Here is a 22,540-nt window from a genome sequence, read left to right as displayed (position 1 = left end):
TCCCGTAACCACAATCCCAGTATTGTTTAAGTGAATTCAGTGTTGCCTCATTAACCTTACTATGTTTTCTCTACTTCTGAATTTCATTTTTTTGTTTTAAGTTCATCTCTTCATTGTGTGGGTTTCACTGTCAAGAAGTCGAGCTCATGTCTGAGAATTTCGAACGCGCCTACCTATTTCCCTTATATTTTATGAACATCTCACCTGGGTGGAACATTGGGTTGAATTTCTAGAACTTCAGAGATTTTTCTTCATTATCTTCTGGTATTAGATACTGGATGATTGGGATGTCATAAGTCTCATACATTCCCTTCCTTCTTACCCTCCACTACCATGGATCTTTGCTTTCTCTGAGTGAACCCCTGAAGAATTATGTATCATCTGAAACTTAATCGCCCAGATAAGACATAACTCTGCCTAGCATTTCCCAGAAAAGGTCCTTAAAAGACAGGAGCTCTTTTAATCTGCAGATTTTTTTCTTTTTGCCATGAAATTATCTTTCTTCACTTCCACAAAATTATCTTCTGTTTAAATGTTTTGGAATATCAACTCCAGGGACACAAATAATCTTTTGTTATGTCGTCTTTGCCTTTCTTATTATTATTGACTTCTATCCAATTGCTTTCCTCTTTGTTGGTAAAGATTCCACTGGTGTTTATTCTGTTTCCTGCTATTTCTAATAAATATTTTTGTTCTATAATTGTCATGCTATTTTCATTCTCAATCTGTTGCCCGAGATCTAAAATATCCTTTTTCATCTCATTCTATTGTTTCATCTCATTCTATTCATCTAATCTCAGAGTTATTGTTTTACAGAATTTGTGTTCTTATTAAGTTTGGTGCTCTATCTATAAGAAGCAAGTATTAGTTCCATGGATACAACAGCTGATGTTTTCTTCTTGGTGGAAGCTCTAATATCAGTTGAGGAAGGGTATTGTACTGCGAAGAACTACAGATCATTTTCCCAACTTGGAGTGGCGCTCTGAAGCCTTCATTTCTTCAGAGAAACAATGTTTGTCCACCTTCTTCCATTTCACTAGTTCCTCTTCCAGAATCCTTTCTACTATTCCTCAGTCACAAGAAACAACAAGAACAATAAAAAAAAGTAGAAGATATCCAATCAGTTTGTCTCTCTCCAGAACTGGAGAGAATTTTCAGCGAGTTGTCATCTTGTCAATAAAACTCTAAGGGGACCAGGATCCCTGCTTCCCTTTTTTTCTGCCAACTAGTGTCTGAGGCACAGTACTGTAGGTCACATCATTTTCTTTGCTCAGTTGTTGCAACTAATATTGAGTTGCAACTAATATTAAGTTACAATTAATATTAAGTGTGTTGGGGGGCTGCATTTCCTGGCTGGGGGGTGCATTTCCTGTTGGGGGGTGCATTTCCTGGCATTTCTCAGTTGTTGCAACTAATATTAAGTGTGTTGGGGGTGCATTTCCTGGCTTATACTGTTTGGGGGTCATTCCATTATCTGTCGGGGTGAGAAATTATGTGCTACATTTCAAATGCCTCATGTGCAAACTCAAAATCACTTTTTTACATCCACAATTTGGGTTTATTTTTATCTTCTTCCTTAAAGGATTTAACAACAAGTATGACACCTATGTCCATAGAAATAAAAAATATTCTATCCTCATTCTCAATGGGCCTTTTTATGGTCCCCTATCAAATTTCCAAACTGATCACAGCCTCATAAGTGAAGACAACCTGAGTTAGAGAACAGCAAAACAGTAACTATGGGGAATACCAGAAGTGATCCTTGACATGCCAGGAGTGTGTCACAGACTTACATTTCCGTAACTAGATTCTGTTCCCAAGTGGACATAAATGACTCCTGAAGCCAAAATGTCCCCCTCCCTTTCCCCTTGACAATACACACCAAGGGCAGGAGGGAAGGATTCTGGAAGGGTGAAGATATATTCTCCATAAAAGAGATTCAGGATTTAGGTTTAAATGCTTTTCTTTTATATCCTAAGATAAGAATACATAGTGAAAAATACACAAATAAGTAAATGAATAAATAGCAAACAAAGAATGAAAGAAAGAACCCATAGTGAAAACGTTTTTCTTATTGTCATTGTATTTTACTCTAGTGGTGCACAAACAAACTGGAGGACACTCTCTCAGAATAATGTCTCCAATATTTCTGGTCAGCTCTGCTGCCCAGCGTGTTAAGCAACAGGCTTGGCAACCGAATGGCACCCCCCAATCCGCAGCCACCACTGAGGGGCCTGAGTCGACATCTGTACCTATGTTCGTTATCACTTATTTTTGCCACAAAAGTGGGCACTGATATGGCAAAATATGTCACTCGTACTGAATCCCAAGATTCAATATTATAGAGGGTTTTTTTCCACTAAAAAGACATTAGCAGACCACACTGAAGAACCTAGCTCTCCACAAAACGTCTAGCATGGGTGGGTCAATCTGAGGAGAATAAATGGAACTATGTAAAGTGCAATTTAGTAGCATATAAACACCTCTGGAGAAAAATCTTCTGTATTAATGCATAGTATCCAATATATCTAAAATAATAAATGGCAACTCTAAAGCAATGGCTAACAATAGAACAAAGCTTTTCAAACAATCTCAAGAAATCAGTGGTTGGGGCTTCACTGTTCAATGATATATTCTGCAACTTGCTTACCTTTGATCACAATATAAGGAGACATTTCACAGAACACACTCCTGTACATACACTACCTACTCTGATTTATAGTCACAATTTACACAAGTGAAGTATTTATTTCTTATCTGACCAAGAAAAATAGCTAATTTATTAGGTAACTAAATTTACTATCAAAACAACAAAAAAACCATTTCCTTGTGTGACATATAATCTACCTTATCTGTCTTGATCAGAGAGCTAGGGCAAGGTACTGAAGAGCCAGGAGCTCGCTGGAAATAGTAATAATAATAGAGAGTCCATATGTTAGTTAATAACATGATGTTACAGGTGAACTCACATGAATACTAAGAGGTACGTAAGAGGGCCCCAGTATCCCTCAAGCTACAGATGAGCAAACCAGCCACACATTGGGCTAGAGCAAAGCTCCGAGAACAGAGCTTCTGACTCCTAGAACAGTGCTCTCTCCACCACCCCTTGGTCACCAAGGATCTTGTCTCTCTTTCAGATCTGAGGACTCCACCCATTGCTAAGCTCATCAATCACATTCCTGCCACTGAGCCAAAGGGAGTGGAACAAGATTTGTAACTAAACTAAGAGTAACACACCCTTAGCTCAGAAATTAACTTAAAGGACAAACCCTACTGACAAGGGTGACCAGCATGGCCATCACTCTCCCGCCCCCACATTGGCCATACTCAAAGGTTTGCTCACAGTGGGATTGCTGGGAAGATTTTAAACACCCTGATACTCAGGCTGTTTCCCATACCAATTAACTCAGCAACTCGAGAACTCGGGCATTGGTATTTTGTAAAATCCTCCTGGTGACTCCAAGTGTGAGAGCCAGCTCCTCCGGGGAAGTATACAATAAAGACTGGGGTAATTAACTTTAAGGCCATGTTAGATTAAACAAAATTAAACTTCACACTACATGATAGGAAGGATGCAAATGTTTTTATGTCTCAAGTGGTAAAAATAAATAGAAACTGGAGTTTCTTTCTTTCCACCAGACCAATGTGCGAGTTAATAGCAATTTACATCACTTTTTATTCAATTATCAGTGCTTCGGGGTTGCCCTCCTGCGGAACTGACAACAGTGTGGACAGTTTCAAGCATTGCCCTGCTTCAACATATCGCAGCTTTGTGTAAAAATCATTAAATGTTGGAAAGATGGCACTGTCAAGTGAAGTCTGAGGAAAGCGAGGCACACATATGAAAGGCACTGAGAAACAGCGAAGCTTGTGAACACCTGTGAGGAGAGTCACTGCCAGGAGCCAGTGGCTGCTTGAAAGGCCCAGCTTTGTTTCTGCCCCGTGAGGAAAACATTGAACTTGTGGCAGAGACTCGAGGCCTGAAAGGGTCAAGTATAATACTCAGCAGATATCTAAAATTGTTCTTTTTACAGAGTTGGTACCTATTTAAAAAATACAACGCGCAGTTAAGTGACCAGTTCTACATGAGCTGACCCCTCCTCCGAGCTCTTGTCAAATTTACAAGCAGGAAAATGACAAACTGTACTGAAATTCTGGTACATTCGCTCTAGATAAGCGAGCACTCTTAATGAATATAATTCCTGTCACTTAAATGTAAACTTACTCAGTTGTCCAAAATTGAGATTCCATGAAAAAGGCTGGGTCGACAGAAGAATCTTAAAACCATCATAACTAACCAAGGTTTAAAGAAAACTTGCTTCAAACATAGAACCGTAGAAGGGGGGTGCTCAACACCGAGACAGACTTCATGCCAACCTGTGGAATATTTCTTCCACATCAAGTAAACACGGCTCTGTGGTGCATTTTTTCCATAGAAGTCTAGGTGGTGATCTACAGTTATGACTGAGCCCACAGAGCAACTTAGATCTCAGGGAGAACTTTAAGTCAACATAGCTCGAAGCCTTCAGAAGGGGACCAAAACAAAGGCCAAGCTATATGAACAAGCTACAGGAAATAAATGTGGACAGCACCAGTGACAAATAAGTGATATGGCCTGGACAGTCCCCACTTTGGACAGAAACGGGTAAAGCTGACAAGCTTCATCTCTCCTCAGCAAACCTCCTCGAAGGCACCAGCACACACACACACAGAGAAACTAGAAACTGAAATCTGTGACTGCTGTTCTTTAAAACATTGCACCTGCCTCTAACACCTCTATAAGTGTGTAATAGCATCACATCTGACTGACAATGCTAGACGCCCCACATGGCTTTGAAGAAAATTAAAATAACCATCCACTAATAATAATGCTATTTCATCCTAAATAGTTTCATTTTGGGCTGATGGGGAAAAAAGCCACGTTTAAACTACCTCCACAACTCCGTAGCAAACACAATTCAGAAGGTAGGTCTATAAATAGATGAGCTTCTGTATGCACACTGTAAATACAAAATCATCAGGCTAGCGGAGAGGCTGCAATGTAAGCTGAAGCCCCAATATGAACTTACCTGATTTTTAAAGTCCCATCAGAATATGCTTCCAATCAGTACTGATCTCCTTTTTCTAGTTGCATACAAGGCAAAACACCCCCCACTACATTTGACTTTCCCTCAGTCCCATCCTTCATCAGAAGCTTTGCGATTTCATTCAGAAGCAGCCGGCCCTCAACAGACTGAATATGCACAGAAACAGCAATGAAAGGGATCGAAGATAAACCCTACAGACGCACCAAGAAAATAGCAACATGAACACCAAAAAGCAGCAAATCCTTAAGAAGTGCTTTTCTTAGCTGCATTTCCCAAGCCAGCCCCCTTACACGGGTGGGTGCGATGTCTCAGTTAGGAAGGAGGATCTTACCTGAGCTGATCATACTGTGCATTCTCTGCTGAGCCAAGAGCTGCTCTCGTCCAGCCACCCCATCTGAGGAAAAACACGAGTCACTCTCGTAAATTGTCTGCAGCATATTGCAATCACTCTCCCCTCAGCTACATGAAACATTCATCTCTGCTCCGTGCAGGGGCCCCAGGAGCTGCCCTCACTGGTCCTCCCTCCTCCCCCTGAGGAGAAGCAGCAGAGCATCAACTTCAACAATGATCTCCTTTCTGTTCAGATGGACACACACTTTTTCAAAAGACCTGGACACTTTTCCCCTGTTACCAACCTGTGTGCAAAGCAGAAATGATCGGGCGGATGCTATGACTCTCTGGAGTTTAGGTTACCCTGAAAACTAAAAGCAGGTGGGAAACTGGAATGTGCTTCGCAGTTATTGCTTTGTCAGAAAAAGTAGAAAAATATTAACTCTCCCCATGAGAAAAAAAAAAAAACAATTAAACCTGGCTTAAAGTTCTTCAGGCTGCTAGAGTTTCCCTGCAAGAACCGTCAGTCCTGCAAGTGGCTGCAGCGGGTGCCCTTCTCCTATCTGTTTGCGTGTACGTCTTCCCCCCTCTCTGGTCTCTCTCAGCTCAAGTTGGCTAAACCTAGTGATAATCCATTTGCATATGAATCAACAACAGCATGGCCCACAGGCACAGAAATAGAACAATGGTCGGCCTGAGCCAAAAATAGGTCAAGCCTGGCCGAGTGATTGGAGCCTGCATTAATGCATTTAAAAATACCCCAGCAAACCCAGCTGTCCAGCCTCTATCTTTCAAACCATAATTCTCTATTGCAGGGCCTTAGAAGCAATTAACTCCTTCCTCTCTCCATGCTTGCTTTACACACTGTTTCCACACTGGTGATTCGTATCCAAAGAAAGGAAGGTAAAAAAAATAATTAAGAAACATAATTCTAAGAGGGCAAATGCACATACATTTCACTTCATTTTATTTTTGTACTATGTGTTTTTGGAAGGGAAAGGAGAGAAGTGCAGAGCTCTGTATTGGTTCTAAAATAATACTGGAAGCTTTTGCTCATAATGTGGTTTCTGCCTCGCCCACGCACAGCAATCCTGGTGTTCTATTTTTGCTGCCTGTTTCTTTGGCTACACGGCAGTTGGCTGTAGCACTAGAAGCTTTTCTGCCTTCTAGTTTCAAGACTGACAGGAGATTTAATAGAGGTAGTTTCGGAAAACAAGCACACTCCAGAATAAAATGTTTATAAAGGACTGGCTCGATTTTTTTTTTACTTGCTATTTATGTAAGGCAATTGTCCATTTCACAAATTCAGATACGGTGGTGGCAACCACTATCAATTTTATTGCATTCTGTCTTTATGATCTTTACATTTTAAAACACAGTTTAGATCTGAAATGTTTCCTCTATTTCAGCCTCTTGAGCTAAATTCAATTTACCTGCAAAAGGAAAAGAAAGTGAAGGTGCTTTCTTATGGATGGATGTGGAATTAGTGAACAGATGCACCTGTGAATCAATAAACAAATATGCTGTGTCCCTAACTAGGAACATTCTGCATTCATCTCTACATTGGTTGCCTGAAATACAGACCTCACTTTTCTAAAAGAAATAGCCTTTATAACAGTTGACCGACACACCTTGGGGAATTCACCTTATAAAGTAAATGAACTACAGTATACAGTACTAAGAATTCTACAGTCTCTGGTGTACACTTAGAACACTCTTCCTGCATGAGAAATAATTCTGCATCACAAATTGGGCTGCTAGCACCCAGCCGCTCCAGGGCAAACAAGAAAGTGATAGAGCCCTCCTCCTTGTTCCAAACTAGATCAGCAACAAAATGTAAGTCTTAGGGCATTAGTAGCAATGAAGATGGAAGAAAAAAAGGCAGAATGTTTCGAGATCCCCAGAACAATCAGGTGGAGGAGGGAATCTTCGTCAAGGACAGAGTGGGGAGCAGAGTAAAGAGAAGAGGACAAGAGTTTTGGTGGAAAGGAGGAAGCCTGTTAAGTCATTAGGAGATAATCCACTGCTGAAGAAAATGGCACTGCATTTTCCTTCTTTCACATATAAACTCCTACTTCTTGCAAAATTATATTTGGACAGATAAATTAAAGGATTTATAAAAAGAAGTTATTCCAAACTGCATTTACTTAAGCTAAACAAGAAAATCTTATGTTCCTGTCAGTGGAAAAAGAAAACTTTTAATTCCATCTGGTATTACCAGTAACTTTTACTCACTTAAGAGATGGGTGGGGATGGACATACGGTGAATCTGGCAATTTACCTCTGAGATGATGTAACCAATCATAGCATTTTAGATCTAGGCAGGAATTCAGAGATTGCCTACAATGGTGTTCAAACTCTCTGTCCCCTAGGAGGCTAAAGAAAGCATTTGGGAGCCAACTCACACTGTTCTTCACCCAGAAATGGTTTTTCCCCCCAAGCAGGGTAGTCTCACTGTTACCTGCCTACATGTGGGTACCGAAAATTTCTTCTGAAAAAGACCTCTCTTATTTAAAAAAAATTAATTGAAAACCATTCATCTAACACTAACAAGTTCCCCATTTTACACACGAGGAAAGTGAAAAGACTCACTCAAGTCTGTAAATGCACTCATGGGTGGTTTTATGCCTAAAGAGTCTTGCGTGGTGTCTAACGGATCCTCTCTAAGTAGATCAGGTGTTCACGGCCTCTAGCCTGCCATCTCTAAATAAAATGATGCACAGAATTATCTGAGATGTTCGGAATAACTTTTAATATTATCTACCGATGAAAAATGGATCCAGTGTCTAATTGTTTCACAATGACTTGAACAGAATAGGCAACACTAGTGATAAACATCTGATGGACAACAAAAAGCCCAGTATTGCTATAATATACTCACATACCTTTTGTCATTTTAAGTTTAAATTGTACCCCTCAAACTACAGAAGTCTCCAAGCTTTTATAATCATAAAAAAGTAAAGTAAGCCCTGGCTGGCGTAGCTCAGTGGATTGAGCGCGGGCCTGCGAACCAGAAGATCGCAGGTCAAGTCCCAGTCAGGGCACATGCCTGGGTTGCAGGCCAGTTCCCAGCAGAGAACGCATGAGAGGCAACCATACATTGCTATGTCTCTCCCCCTCTCCTTCCCTTCCCCTCTAAAGATAAATAAATAAAATCTTTAAAAAAAGACATCTGTTTAACTTTAAAAAAAAGTAAAGTAAAACTCCAAAAGAATGCCTTAGTAATTATCCTATATCTCAGGGGTTCCAGGAAAGGGCATTCCACAGAAAACAGTACAAATAATGTGCTTTCTTCATTTCGACCAAGTTATTTAACTGGAGATTTATTTACATTTCATCCCAGCATTATTTCATCATTTTCCCTACCAGCAGCAGTCTTGTATTTCAACACCTGACAATGAAAACTTAGAGTAAAAAGACTTTGGAAAATTATCATAAAATAGACACTATTTGTTTTTAAAAAGAAAAATAAGCCTCATTAAAACCTCTACCAAGTATACCGGTTACCATAGTTTCACTATCCAATAAGTATTTGGAATTTTGAGTTAACTTTTTTGTATCATCTCAAAAATATCGGTAAAGAAATGTAACTAGGTTTTCTTATAGGCATTTACAAAAGTAATTTACTCACTTAAGAAAAAAGATATTAAATTTTATAAGAACCACGAAAGTTAATACAAATGCCAGGCTAAAACAGATTGCTAGTGTTTAATATCTCAACACATTTTAATTAAGTTTAAGAAATATTTTAGAAATTGGTCTGATATTATACTTTACATTTCTTAAATATGAAATGCAAAAAAATAAAGAAAGGAAAACAGGTTCCCAGTTCAACAGAAAACGCGAATGGGAACAAATCCTAAATGTCATTTAAGAGTGACTATGATCATTTTAATTATTCTTATGCAGGTATATAGGCAAAACAAGAAAATGTATAAAATATCTGTATGGCATCAAAATATTTGCAGAAATATCTTAGATTCCTAGCTCACAATAACTTTTTCTCAAATCAGTCTAAGTTCACAGCTGAAGACTCCACTGGAAAGAAGGTTTAGTAACTTCATATATTTCACTACAGCGACACCCCTCTGTTCATCCCTAATCAGGTATAGGCTTTTCTCGCAGTACCAAGCCTTGTTATTGTAGAATCTAGATGCAGTGAGATGTAAAATTCATTTGCCTAAAATGCTGAATTGTGCTTTACAGGAAAGCTCCAAATTATTCACCCAAAACTGGAACTCCTCCATTCACTCTCTCATTCATGTCGTTTCTTCTCCCATCCTCAGACTGTACTCACAGAAATAAAATACATACATTTGCCTGTAGGCAACAGACTTGGTTCTTTCAGATTCCCAAGGATAAGAAGGGAGAGGGAAAGTACAGTGAACTAATTCTGATTTTGAAGTAAATGGCTTATTTACCTGAATTTTCTACTTCCTGAAGGAACATCACCAATTCTTATTAAATAGTAAATACTTAGTATACAAGTGATTCCTCTCATGAAAACAACCCACTTGGTTAGAAAATGGTCTTCAGATAAGGAAACGTTGCCTGTACCTGAGGACAGACAGGTAAAGGGTTTGAGGAAACACATCCACACGTGTGTTTTATATAAGGCCATTTTACATAACAAAAGCTACATGAACTAAAACTCTATACTTGTTGGCCTCCCTTTGACTGAAAATATTTCTTCCCTATGAATGGGAAGTGTTAATCGGTGATTTATTCTATTTGGGGCAATTAAAAAGCATCAAGATCACATGGGAACTTCTTGGAAATGCAATTGGTGGGGCCCTAGCTCTGAATCACTAATTCAAAATTTCTGCTATTTTATTGTGAAAGCCCTCCCAGTGATTCTGGTGCACAATAAAATTTAAAAACAATAAATAAAGTTATCCTTTCCAAAGCAATGATTTGATGGCTAAAAATATACAAGGATAAAGTACCTTTTCATGATCCAATTTCAAATTAGCCAGGATAACTAGAGAACAATATTTCAAAATGAAAATAATTAAATTTAGCTAAGAGACTAAAGAAGACTGTTAATATTCAAACTATGAAAAGAACATGGTGGATGGTCCAGAAAACGATTCTCTCTTGTTTGCAAATGAGCCCAGCCTCACACATTTAAGGTGACAGGCATGTGTGCACCCCCTTTCTCCACTAAGCCACTTTGTTTTAGGTTCTATCTTTTCATTTGCTGGTTGCACATTAACCCCTTTACACAAATCTCAGAGCAGGCAGCCCAGCTGGGAGAAAGTGACATGATCATGCACAGTCCCATAAGTAGAGGGACACATAAAACATAATGTCCTTTTGATAGAATTGAGGGAAGTTTGTTTTTTCTCTGAAAGTCAATCATTCATACAGTGAACATTTACCATTTCACAACTACAGGGTGAGCCCTGAATATATATAAACACACACATACACATACACATATATATATATATGCATACACACATATACATATGCATATACAGACATGTGTATATACACATATACACATACACATATGTATGCACACACACAAGAATATCCCAGCCTCTACTTTCATGAACTTTTCAGTTTTAGGAGATATACAAAAAAATTACTATACAGTTTGATAGAGAAATTTTCTAACTCTAGATTTTATATCAGTGTTCCTCGAATTTTAATTTATAACCATAGGTTCAAAATATAAATTTGCAGGTTCATTAAGATTATAGAGTAGCATATCATACCTTCAAATAAGCATTCTATAAATGGTAGCTATTATTACTATAACTACTACTAATAAAGTATCTTTGGGCCCATAATCCATAAGTGTTAAAATACTTAAAAACTGCTAACAGCCTATTTTTCAAAGGAACTATATAAATTCTAAAAAAGATTATGTGATTGACTAAACATTGAGTACCTTACCCTTAGCTATAGATACTTTGTTTAAAAAACTGAAAAAATTTTACTTCCTAGATCACCGGAGCTTAGTATAATGTCATGCACATAGTATGCCACTAAACGTTTGTGCAATAAATAAGTTATTCCTTCTCCAGAGGATCCTATTACGAGACTAATAATCTAGAGCAAGTCACTAATATGATATTCAACATCTAATACTTCATTGGTTTTCATTTTAGTATATTGTTAAAATCTCAGTAATTACCTTCAAATCAACACTAAATCACAATTCTAAAAAGCTAAGTAAATCCATCTGCAATGAACCCTTTCTTGAGGCACAGTTAATGTCTATACGATTCAAACCTGGACCCACCCACTTAACCCCACATGCCATTACCAGCGAGGTTATGGGGGGAAGAGGGGTTATCCCTGGCAATACAGCCACAAGGTCATTATGGGCCAAGAAAACATGATGGGATACTTTATGCATTACTCATGTAAACCAGCAGTATAAATAAGTGTCAGGGTCTATCTGACTCTAGAGACGTATTCTAAGTATAGACATGTTATAGTTAGGACCAGGCATCACCGACCATGAGGTGTGAACAAATATACTCATAGAAGTTTTGGGCAAGATTGAATGTCAAGGATATTTTGGCATAGACAAGATGTCTTAGTGGGCATTTTAGACAGAGCCAAGGATCAAGGACCTTTGGGGATGGACCAGATATCTCCATGGACATTTTGGGCAGGGCCCAATGACAGCTAACTGTTACTCTGGTGACTCGAAAAGTAATAGTTGCCATGGGAAAACTATTCCACATTAGTGTATGTACTAATAGACCATAATGTAAATATCATTGCATATCAAGGGGAAATCTTTGTAATGGTTCACACTGATAAAGAAGCACTGTTTCTCTCTTACACAGCACTGATCTTGAAATACAAACCAACATTGACTACCCATCCTATGTTTACTGAACTTTGCATGTATATAACATTTACGAGGCCAAAGAGCCTTAATAGAAATTTTAGTTTCAAGACAAAATACCATTTTTGGCTACAGGTCTATGAAAATAAAAATTCTGAGAGAATTCCAGTTAAGTAAAATTAGTGTTCTGATATTAGCTATTTGGTAGGACTCTGATGTTTAATTTTATATTATTCTACAAAGTAGCTGCACCTTAAATATTTATCATTTTTGGAAATAAGTGGGATTCTGATTAACAAAATTAATAGTTGTGTGTAGCATCCGGATGAATTCTACATCTGAGTTGTGTGATAAGAATAATTTCCGCACACTAACATAAATTATGGCATACAAATAAACCAAGCCAGAGCGTTTCACATCATTTCTCAGCATAAAGGTCAAGTTGATATTTACCACACCAAACCATTTCAATCAGCGAGTTAAATCCAGAGAATGCCAGAACGCCTGCCTCTGAAAATAGCAACATTTCTAAATGTTGCAATTAAATTCTGACTTCATAATCCCATATAGTTGGGTGCCAGCTACCAAATTTAAGAAATAACAAAACCCAACACATACTTATTTTTGACTGGTCAAAATATTTATAGTGATGGTATATAATGAAAAGTACAAAAACTTGCAACTGGCCATATAACTAAGTGTAGCAGAGATCCCATGGGTGTGGACTCTTCCCTATTTCAGTGACAAGGACACAGAATAGTGATCCCTCAAGCCATTCAGGTCCTCAGGACAACCTGACTTAAGAAGTTAATCCTTTACCTTCTTTTCTAAACTTCACACTACAGACAATGTCTTGGTATTATCCAAACAAATCTGTGCTTCTTCCCTACCTGTGCACATACTGTTCATCTTGTCCGGAATGTTCTTCCACTGTTTTCTATCTGGAAAGTGCCTTTTCATTTTAACAGACTACACTATCTTTCTTTGTCCCTTAAAATGTTCTTAACCTCATGATTAGTATAACAGACTTTCTTTTAGTTCACACTTGCCAGGTTGATATTTTTCTTTTATTTTAACCCCTTGCTTCCCTTTATCTGAAGTATAGCATTTATAGACAACATATTTCTTGGACTGTGTTTTCCTTTTATCTCACAGAAAAATCTTGTATTTGGTAAGTTCGCAGAAGGGGATTCACAGTCCTGGTTGGTTCGCCATCTCTTCAAGAGCAAAAAAGCAGTAAGTCCACTTCATCCTTGAAAATGCTGCCCAAAATATCACCTCTTCAGCAAAGCTCCCTGGACACGAGCACTTGTGACCAAGAAGACCTAATTCTACTGTAGCACAAACCACTGGATATGTTAATAATTTGGTTGCATGTCTGTTCCCCAAACCAGACCTCAGCAAGTCAAGAACAGGAAATGTCATACATCTGTGTGCCTGCTCCACACTGCCTGGCACACCACGGGTGCTCCAAGCATGTTGGCTAAATGGATACATGTGAACACCATAAATGTACACGATATGTTTGATAACCTTAGACTTCTGTTCATGTTTTCACACCTAAGTGTCAAGCAAATAATGCTTACCATCTTCTGTATCCCTCCCATTCCACCTGCCTCTCTCCCCCAAATCTAACTTTTAGATTCTGTTTTCCTCTCTCAGAAGAGCTCACCTCACATACTCATTATCATCAGTACTTCCTTCCGAGAAATATGATGATTCTATTACATACAATACTTGTATAGATGATACTATAATTGTACATAGTCTCCTATCATCAACATAAAACACGGGAATTAGCTCTGGCTGGCGTGGCTCAGTGGATTGAGCAACCGCCTGTGAAATGAGGGGTCCTCAGTTTAATTCCCAGTCAGTGCACATGGCTGGGTTGCAGGCCAGGTTCCCAGGTGGGGAAATGTGAGAGGCAACTGATGGATGTTTCTTTCGCTCTCCTTCTCCCTCACTTTCCCTCTAAGAATAAATAAATAAAAATCTTAAAAAATAAAAATAATGTTTAGAAAAACAAACTTAACAGAGATATACACTCTATTTTCTTTTTTCCTGGAATTAAACATGAGAAACTACAAGTTTAACATGGTAGGCAGTTTTCTTACAGCATTTCCATATCTACATTGAAAGTATTTGCACTGAACATGAATTTCAGAAATCTTAATGACTGTTCCTGTGCTCTCACAGTGGTCCGTGGCCCCGTCGAAAGGGCAGCCTGGCCCCCGTTCCAGTCCCTCTACAGGACACAGTGGCGTAACTCTTCTAAACACATCGAAGCTCTTACCAAAAGACATTACACTTTACACTCTCGCTGGCGAAGGTCTCCTTTTTCAGTTTTAAAGAGATCCTACATGGTCTAAGCCTTTTGAAGGAGGGGCTGTATGTTCACATATTTTCTAAGTCATAGAGGGATATATTCTAGAAAATATGGAAACATTGACTCTAGATATTCATTTATATTTGATTCATGGGCACCATGAAATCTCTTTTATATGAAGGCAACTACATAACATTCTAAATTTTATATCCAACTGGATGGAGAAGAGGCTCTGGATTTAGACAGAATGTGACCTGAATTCTGTCTCTGTCACTTATTAGCCAGCTAGGAGCTGTGCTTGAATAAGTTAACCTTTCTGAGTCATAATTTCCTCTTCTTAAAAATGAGGGTGTTAGCATCCTTCTTGAAAATGAGGGTGCCTTGTAATGCTGTTTTAATATTTAGAAATAGTGAATATAAAATTTCTACCATTCTAACAAGAATATAATAGGCCGTCAATACACTGCAGTTATTGTTATTATAGCATATTATTAACACACAAATCAGGACGTGAATAATCGAGAGCCTACTTGTCTAAGCCTACTTCTGTTTTCTGAACTAAGATAACTGCTTTCTCTCAATGTCAGCCATAACTTCATAAAGTAGAATATAAAGATCATCAGTTTTCACTGGGAAAAATAAGTATAGAAAAGTTAGATAAGAAAATTTAGAATGGAAATTCTCATCATACTGATATCACTGGCCAGGCTGATAAGCTATGTGTGTTCAACAACTGACTGACTCCTGCAATGAAATAAGAAGTGGAAATAACAAATAAGAGTACAAATGGTACATGCCAGGAACACAGATTAATAACAACACTCCCATAAAGCATAGACCTTCACTGGATACAGTAAATCATATCTGTGTTTGCCACTTAATTTCAGCCTGGGAAGATCTCCAGTCCCCAGTGTAGCCCCCAGCTGATGTTTTCATGCAGATCCTGGGGACTCTCTGGTTGGAAACCAATAGCTCCCATTAGTTATTTCAAATGAAGCTATAACAACATGGGTGTTTGTTTGTTTGTTTGTTTGTTTGTTTTGTTTGTTTTAATGAATTGGAGACTATTGTCTTATTTGGCTATATCTGAAGGACTGAAGGAAATTCTCAGCAGTAGTTCTCCTAAGTAAAAGAGGCCCTCAAGAAGCCAAATTCACTTAAATCCCAGACCTTAGTTGGGTAAAAATGTACTGCTTTTTGATTACTTGAATTATGCATAATTCTGTATTGACTTGATGGAACCCGATCCTAGTTAAGGAAAGTCAAGTCCAGGAGTGATGAGTGTTCTGAGGGCTGAATGATAGGGAATTCTCAAGCACAAGTTAATGCCATCCCCTTTATAAGTAGGGAGAAAACATGAGCAGGAAATAACATTTAAAACCCCCAGGTATTCCATTTCACTTAAAATATGTATTTCTTTCAAAACAGGATCACCCATACATATAGCATGACATGAAAAAAAAATTAAACCAATATGGGGGATGAGAAATAAAAGCTAATAATTACTTTTGGGGTCTGTACTAAGGTAACTACCTTTATGTCTCATGGTATAACAATATAAGCGTATTTTTAATACCCAGTCATTAGGGTAGACCTATAGTACTGTTTTCTCTATTTCCAAGTGAATCATGCACAGATTAGTATAATATCTCGAGAATGTCTGAACCATTAAATAGTAGAGTACATTGACTTTCAGACTCCAAATGGCTAACATTCAAGCCAGTTGATAAGAAAGATGATACTCAAAATTCTGAATCTGTGCTATGAAGATAATACAGAGGCAGTCTTGTTATCTAATCAGTTTTTCTAATAGTAAAATCTATTAACTTGGAACTTTTACATAATTACCAATGTAGCATTAGTCTTAGAAAGTTTGACAAAAAAGAGAGAAAAAACTTTATTTGTAAAAAATTCAAATAACTACATTCCCTAAAGGAAAAAAAATCACCATGAATACCCAGGAGCAATTCTGACTTCCCAGCAAAAAGCTGCTTCACACGGGGGTGAACTGAATAAGACACATTAGATACCATGGCCACCCTCGATTCCAAGTGCATTCTGCCCAGGATCTTCTCTCTTTCTTTTTTTTAAAATGCTCACCTGAGGATACGTTTATTGATTTTAGAAAGAGGAAAAGAGAGAGAGAAAAACATCGACCAATATGTGCTCTGACCAGGTATTGAACCCATGACCTTTTGGTGTACAGAATAATTCTCCAACCACTGAGAAACCCTGCCAGGCCCCTTCCCGGACTTTCTTCTGATAGTGACAACAGCAATACTGACACACTTCACAAATCAAAATATTCTGCTATCAAATAGTTTTGGGGCAATGGCTGGGGTTGGGGGGAAGTGGTAAGAGGAGAATGCAGACAACTGCACTTGAACAACAATAAAAATAAAAAATTAGTTTGAGGGGCTTCTTTTTTTCTAAATTTGCCTGATTTTTCATTATGTTCTTTACAATTCCATCCGTATATCAGTGTTTTTTCAAATGTCCTTTCTACTGGTTTAAAATGATCTCTCCCTAAATTCAGCAATAGTTAGTTATCTCCTATTTTTTAAAGATTTTATTTATTTATTTTTAGAGAGAAGGGAAGGGAGGAAGAAAGAGAAGGAGAGAAACATCACTATGTGATTGCCTCTCATGCATTCCCTACTGGGGACCCAGGCATGTGCCCTGACAGAGATTTGAACTGGTAACCCTTTGGTTCACAGGCCCACACTCAATCCCCTGAGCTACACCAGCCAGTTACCTCCTTTTTGAGACACTCATTCACATCTCTACCTCCAATGCCTTTGTTTCCTCACATAGAAGTCAGATGTCACTTTTCTTCTTGCCCCAAATGGAAACACTGCTGTTCACACTCTTTTCCCTTCTTTTATCTTCCATTAGAGAAGTTGTGGATTAAAGGTCACAAAGAAAAATTTAAGATTGAGATAGACTGAGTCCAAGGATAGAAAAATATCAAGGTTAACTTTAATGTGAATATAATATTAATATTTTAGTTGGAAAGCTAATTCTAAAATTTATATGGCATCTCAGAGCTCTAAGAAAGGTCACAACAATTTTGAAGGAGATCAGAATAAGAGCATGTGCCTTATCGGCTTTCAAGACTTAGCTCCTATGTTACAAAGACAACACGTAATTGGCTTAAAAGCAAACAAATAAGAGAATAATCAACAAACATTAGGTGTACATATATGTTAAAACCCTACATATGTTAGTATTAGTAACATGGGTAAATGAAGATTTTCAGTAAATCGTGCTAAGATAATTGGTTCTCTGTAGTAAACTATTAGATCACTATATTAAACTACATGTACCCTATCATAAAATCAAGTCCAAGTATATGAATAATCTACATACAAAGAGCAAACTTTAAAAGTTTTAGAAGAATAAAACATAAAAGAATATGTTCAAATCCTCAGATTAGGGATAGACTGCTTAAGAAACAAAAAAACCCACAAATAATAGAGGAAAAGATTGATTAATATGACCTAAGAATTCAATTGTGCAAACACATCATTAAAAAATAAAAAATAATGACATTGAGAAAAAATATTTATAGTGCATTTAATCAACCAATTATTAGTATTCAGAATATAATATTTACAAGTCAGAAAAGATATGATCCAATAATAAAATAGGAAAAAGATAAAAATAGGCATTCACTGAAAAGGAAACCCTAACATCCAATCTAAGTATGAAATGTTCAAAATTACTAATGATCAGGGAATTAAAAATTATCTCCATAATGAGATACAATTATAAAACCAGCTGCAAGGTTAAAATTGAGTCTAATAATAAACACAAAGTATGTAAAAAATCCTGAATAATAAGAACTCTTACACATCCGTAGCTAGTGTTTTTGTTACAAACATTTCATTTAAGGATAGCTAAAATTATCTGAAAATATTTTCAGTTTAAAGTGGCAAAACTTCCTATTTCCTAAAGCAGTTAAATATTCTGGGTATATATTAGAATTTTAGGTAAAATCCTAAATTAAATCTTGCTAAACTTACTTTTTTCCTCTCTCTAATTCTTTTTTTGGGGGGAGGGGTGGGAGTTGGTGCATGTGTGCTTAATGTATTCTTTCCCAGGTTTTCTCATTGTAATTCTGCTGTCAACAATGAGACATTACTATGGCACCGGAAGTAAAAGTTGATTTCCAAATTAAGGAATATAAGAGAAAAGGGAAGAGCTAATGCATAGCCCATTATCTCAAGAGTACAGTGTAGAATTAGTAAATGCATAAATTGCTCTTAAAAGTATAGTTTCTTTTCCAGAGATGATTACTGCTTTAAGGAAAGTTTCATGTCTGTTGACAGCCCACAGGCAATTAAAGTGCTGACTAATCATTGTCTGTAGTGTCAAAAGCAAGAATTGCCAAACGCACATACAGTTGTAACAGGCAAACACATTTTAACTTAACAAATGAAAACTACTGGAACTCTTATTCAAAACTATCTAAATTAATGCACCACTGGGCAGATTGGGCAGAAGATAGTTAGAGTCTGTGAAAACTTATTATTAAATCAAAGAAAACGTGTATATGGCTTCTATAGTTCTCTTCATTTTCATAAATACTTGAGACAAATATCACTTGAGAATAATGGCAAATATTAAGAACTGATATAACCATTGAATCCTGGAAATCTCACTTTTAAACATCAAAGATTCGTGAATGCTAGAAAATTTGACAAGAAATGAACTTTGAGACCATCTTAAAGGTCTTAAATTATAAAAGTGTTATTATTTTAGTATTTTACTTTACTTCCTACTTTATTATCTTACTAATAAAGAATATTATCTCCATATGAGCAATTTGATTTCAATAAATACACCATCTCAATTGTATTTGGTAAATGTAGTAGTCTGGTTCCTTCAATAAGTGTGTATGTGTGTTTGTTTGCCTGTTATATACAAAACTAATTACCTCCTCTGCCATGCTTGGTTGAGAAATTTTGAGCCATTGGACACTGGGCCTCCCGGGGCTGGCTTGTTAAACCAATGGTTCATAGGGACCAAGTTAGCTCTCAGAGGTCATTATGAATTCCATTACATTGAAGTTCTTGGGGAACTAACTTAAATAAGATAATACAGAATCTATTTCAGATTGGCCAGTTATAATGGTATAATTAATTACTTTAATCTTTTGAATGAAAGATCTATCAGAAAAGATACCACGATATCTTTGGAGAAAGCCCGAACTTGGAGGCGAGGATGGCCAGCACCCACCTAAGCTCTGCTCTGAGGAGCGGGTGCTCAGTCCCAGAGGTTGGTGAATTCCAATAATCAGAAAGAGGAAGTCCTATTATTCTTAATAGCACAATGTTTTCCTAGGAATTATTAGGTGAAAACCCATTTGGTATGAAAGATGAGCTCTTCAGGTGGCAACTTAAATAGCGAAACTTTGAAAACAGAAGGGTTTAGCTTACTTCAGGCTTTGCTGTTTTGGGTGGGAATCCAAAACCGGAACAGAGTTTAATTGCTCAGGACAACAGTATGTTCCAGGGTGTGTGGACAGAGAATGGGGAAAAACCCACAAGAAGGATAGGTAAGGTTATTGGCTGCTAGGGAGAAATATTATGAGAAGAAACTAGATATTGCAGGAGGATTTTTTAATGAAGTTTTACTTTGTGGTATTCATTAGACTGTCTTCTGGCCTAAAATACTCAACTAGTTTTTTAAATCTTAAAGTACATGGAGTTAAAGTTGCCTTTTGGGGTAATGGAACAATGTCCAGAGACATTCACCCTGGGTTCAGGCCCAGATCCGAAGCTCCCAGTGGGGGGTCTTGCCAGATCTGGGTCAAAGAGGCAAAGGCATCCAGTCATCCCAGTCCCATGTTATTAAACATTCAAACCATATAACTAACAAGCATGGTTTTCAGTCAAAATTCTGCCACCAACCTTCTAATTAGAATCTGGTTTCCCAGAATTTGTTGGTCAGAGGTCATGAGGGTACTGTCCCCTGGAGTAACACTTTCCACAGGGACTATTCATTTGACATTCTGGTTGAATGCACTTGTCTCTGTGGGCATTGCTGATGTGAATTTGTCAAGGTAACACCACCCTGTGGGGGCACACCAACAAATTCTGGTAGTCGATGGGGCTACCTGTTGCAAATCACCTTTAATCGGTGTTTTCTGAAAACACTTCCCAAGCAGAGTTGCATAATTTAAATAATATATCCACATCCAAAATCAAAATGTAAAACTTCAAGTTTGGGATGGTAATAAAGGGAGTTCTTGATTTCAAACAAATGGCCTATCATTTATGATGGTGATGGAAAAATGCAAGGAGAGGTTTGCCTTATAAATACATAGTTGCGTTTCAGTACACAAGACCTAAAATGTGCTATAAAAGCCATGCAGGTAAAGGGGCTACTGCATATTATTGTACGAAAGAACATTCCAAAGTAGGACATTTTAAGATTATATTGAGCTACAGGCAGAATAAATAATGCTGAGATCACAATGGGATGCTCTGGAATATTAGTGATCTTAGTGGATTTTGCTAATATTTTGCTGTTTATGACTGACATTCACAGAAGCTAGAGCCTAACACAGTCATTCCAGAGAAAATTTCCCTGCAATGAACAAAACCCTTTTGTGCTTCTGGTAAAACATGACTCCACTAAGGCAATTAGCTGTTTTAAAAATAAACTAATTCATTTTGGAGATCTGATGTATAATTATGCAGCTGCATGGATGAGGAAGGCATGGTGACTGGCTGGAGTGTTAGTAAAATTAGAAAAAAATGCATCCTCATGCTGACAGCTAAAGCACTGATTTAAAGTCCAATTGGCACCTTTGCCTTGTGTGGAGCTAAAAAATGAAACTCTTTCTAAAATAATACAAGAAAAATTCTAATAATGATAGTAGGATATCTCCGAGGACAGAGGGGATGGTAACTAAAAATATTTATCCAGAGCCTTGCTTCTGAGAAGTTTGGCATCCTTTGCAAAATTAACTCTTCAATCTTTTCAATGACTAAGAAAATTTAATTCACTTTTTCCATAGACAGAACTGCTCCATACCAGTACCAGAAGCAGACCATTGGTGATAGGACACTTTGTTTGGGTTCAAGGGCAATGGCAGAAGAGCAAAGGGCTCTTGGTCCACTTTCAGAGGTTTGTTACTAAGGCAGCAGCTTCCTTGGGTGAAAAGATGGCCAGACCATCAACCACTCAGGATTCTTCCCAGCTTCACTGGCCAAAGGGCTTGACCTATCATGACACTGCACCTGCCCTTGCTAGCAGCCTGAGCTTCTACAGGACACACAGGGTAAATTCACACCATAGGATGAACATCATTTTAAAGTTTAATAACAATTATCTGATTCTTTCAATTACGTGCTTCCCACTGAATGAAAACAAAAATATTTGCATGACATCTTTCTAGATTTTGTTTTATCATTCCTTCTTTCTTTTCTTCCTTTCTACTCCTCCTTCCTCCCTGTCTCCCCCCTCCCTCTCTCCCTCCCTTCCTTCCCTCCCTCTTTTCCAAGCCTCCCTTCTCTTTTCTTACTCGCTTCCAATAATATTTTTATTCATGTTTCTTCTTCTGGGTATTCCAGATTCTTGCTCTGAGTATTTTAAATCTCGTTTTGCCTCTGAATTTCAGATTTCTAGTGTTGTCTTTATTAAGAAGTAGTTATCTAATATCCTAAAACTAGATCATATAAATTTGAGCTCAAGATAAACATATAAAATGATCATTACCTATTTCAAACTTGTTTTTAAATTATTTGAGAGTGTAAAGTTTGTTATAACTTGGTAATGAATCAGCTCAGAGAGGAGGAAAGCTGTGGTACAAAGATAATGAACTCTACACAAATAAAGGAACATATTAAAATTCAATTATTGTAAGATATGACTTCCTCAGTATCATTTTGATGCTGTCTAAACATGAGATACAAACTTTATTTCTTCAAATTTTATTTCCCTAGGTCTCGGGTCTCAGCCTAGTGGAGCCTTCCC

General features: G+C 37.5%; 1 protein-coding gene across 9 annotated transcripts in view; it reads right to left on the bottom strand.

Moving 5' to 3' along the window:
• HDAC9 (histone deacetylase 9) overlaps positions 1-22,540 on the bottom strand; it is an 835,653-nt gene that overhangs the window by 460,610 nt on the left and 352,503 nt on the right. For 7 of the 9 annotated variants that reach the window (XM_037056286.1, XM_037056279.1, XM_037056284.1 and 4 more), the window contains one exon: positions 5,419-5,481. In XM_037056286.1, coding sequence (XP_036912181.1) covers positions 5,419-5,481 — 63 coding nt within the window. Of the gene's footprint in view, positions 1-5,418; positions 5,482-5,722; positions 5,789-5,894; positions 6,019-22,540 lie in introns of those variants that run through there. The other 2 variants (XM_037056282.1, XM_037056283.1) reach the window with 2 other exon arrangements.

The sequence above is a fragment of the Sturnira hondurensis genome, unplaced genomic scaffold, assembly GCF_014824575.4.
Source record: "Sturnira hondurensis isolate 20B ecotype Veracruz unplaced genomic scaffold, ASM1482457v3 Scaffold0008897, whole genome shotgun sequence".
Taxonomy (NCBI): Eukaryota; Metazoa; Chordata; class Mammalia; order Chiroptera; family Phyllostomidae; genus Sturnira; species Sturnira hondurensis.
The sequence above is the reverse complement of the archived record's forward strand: the minus strand, read 5'-3'. Positions and strand labels throughout refer to the sequence as shown.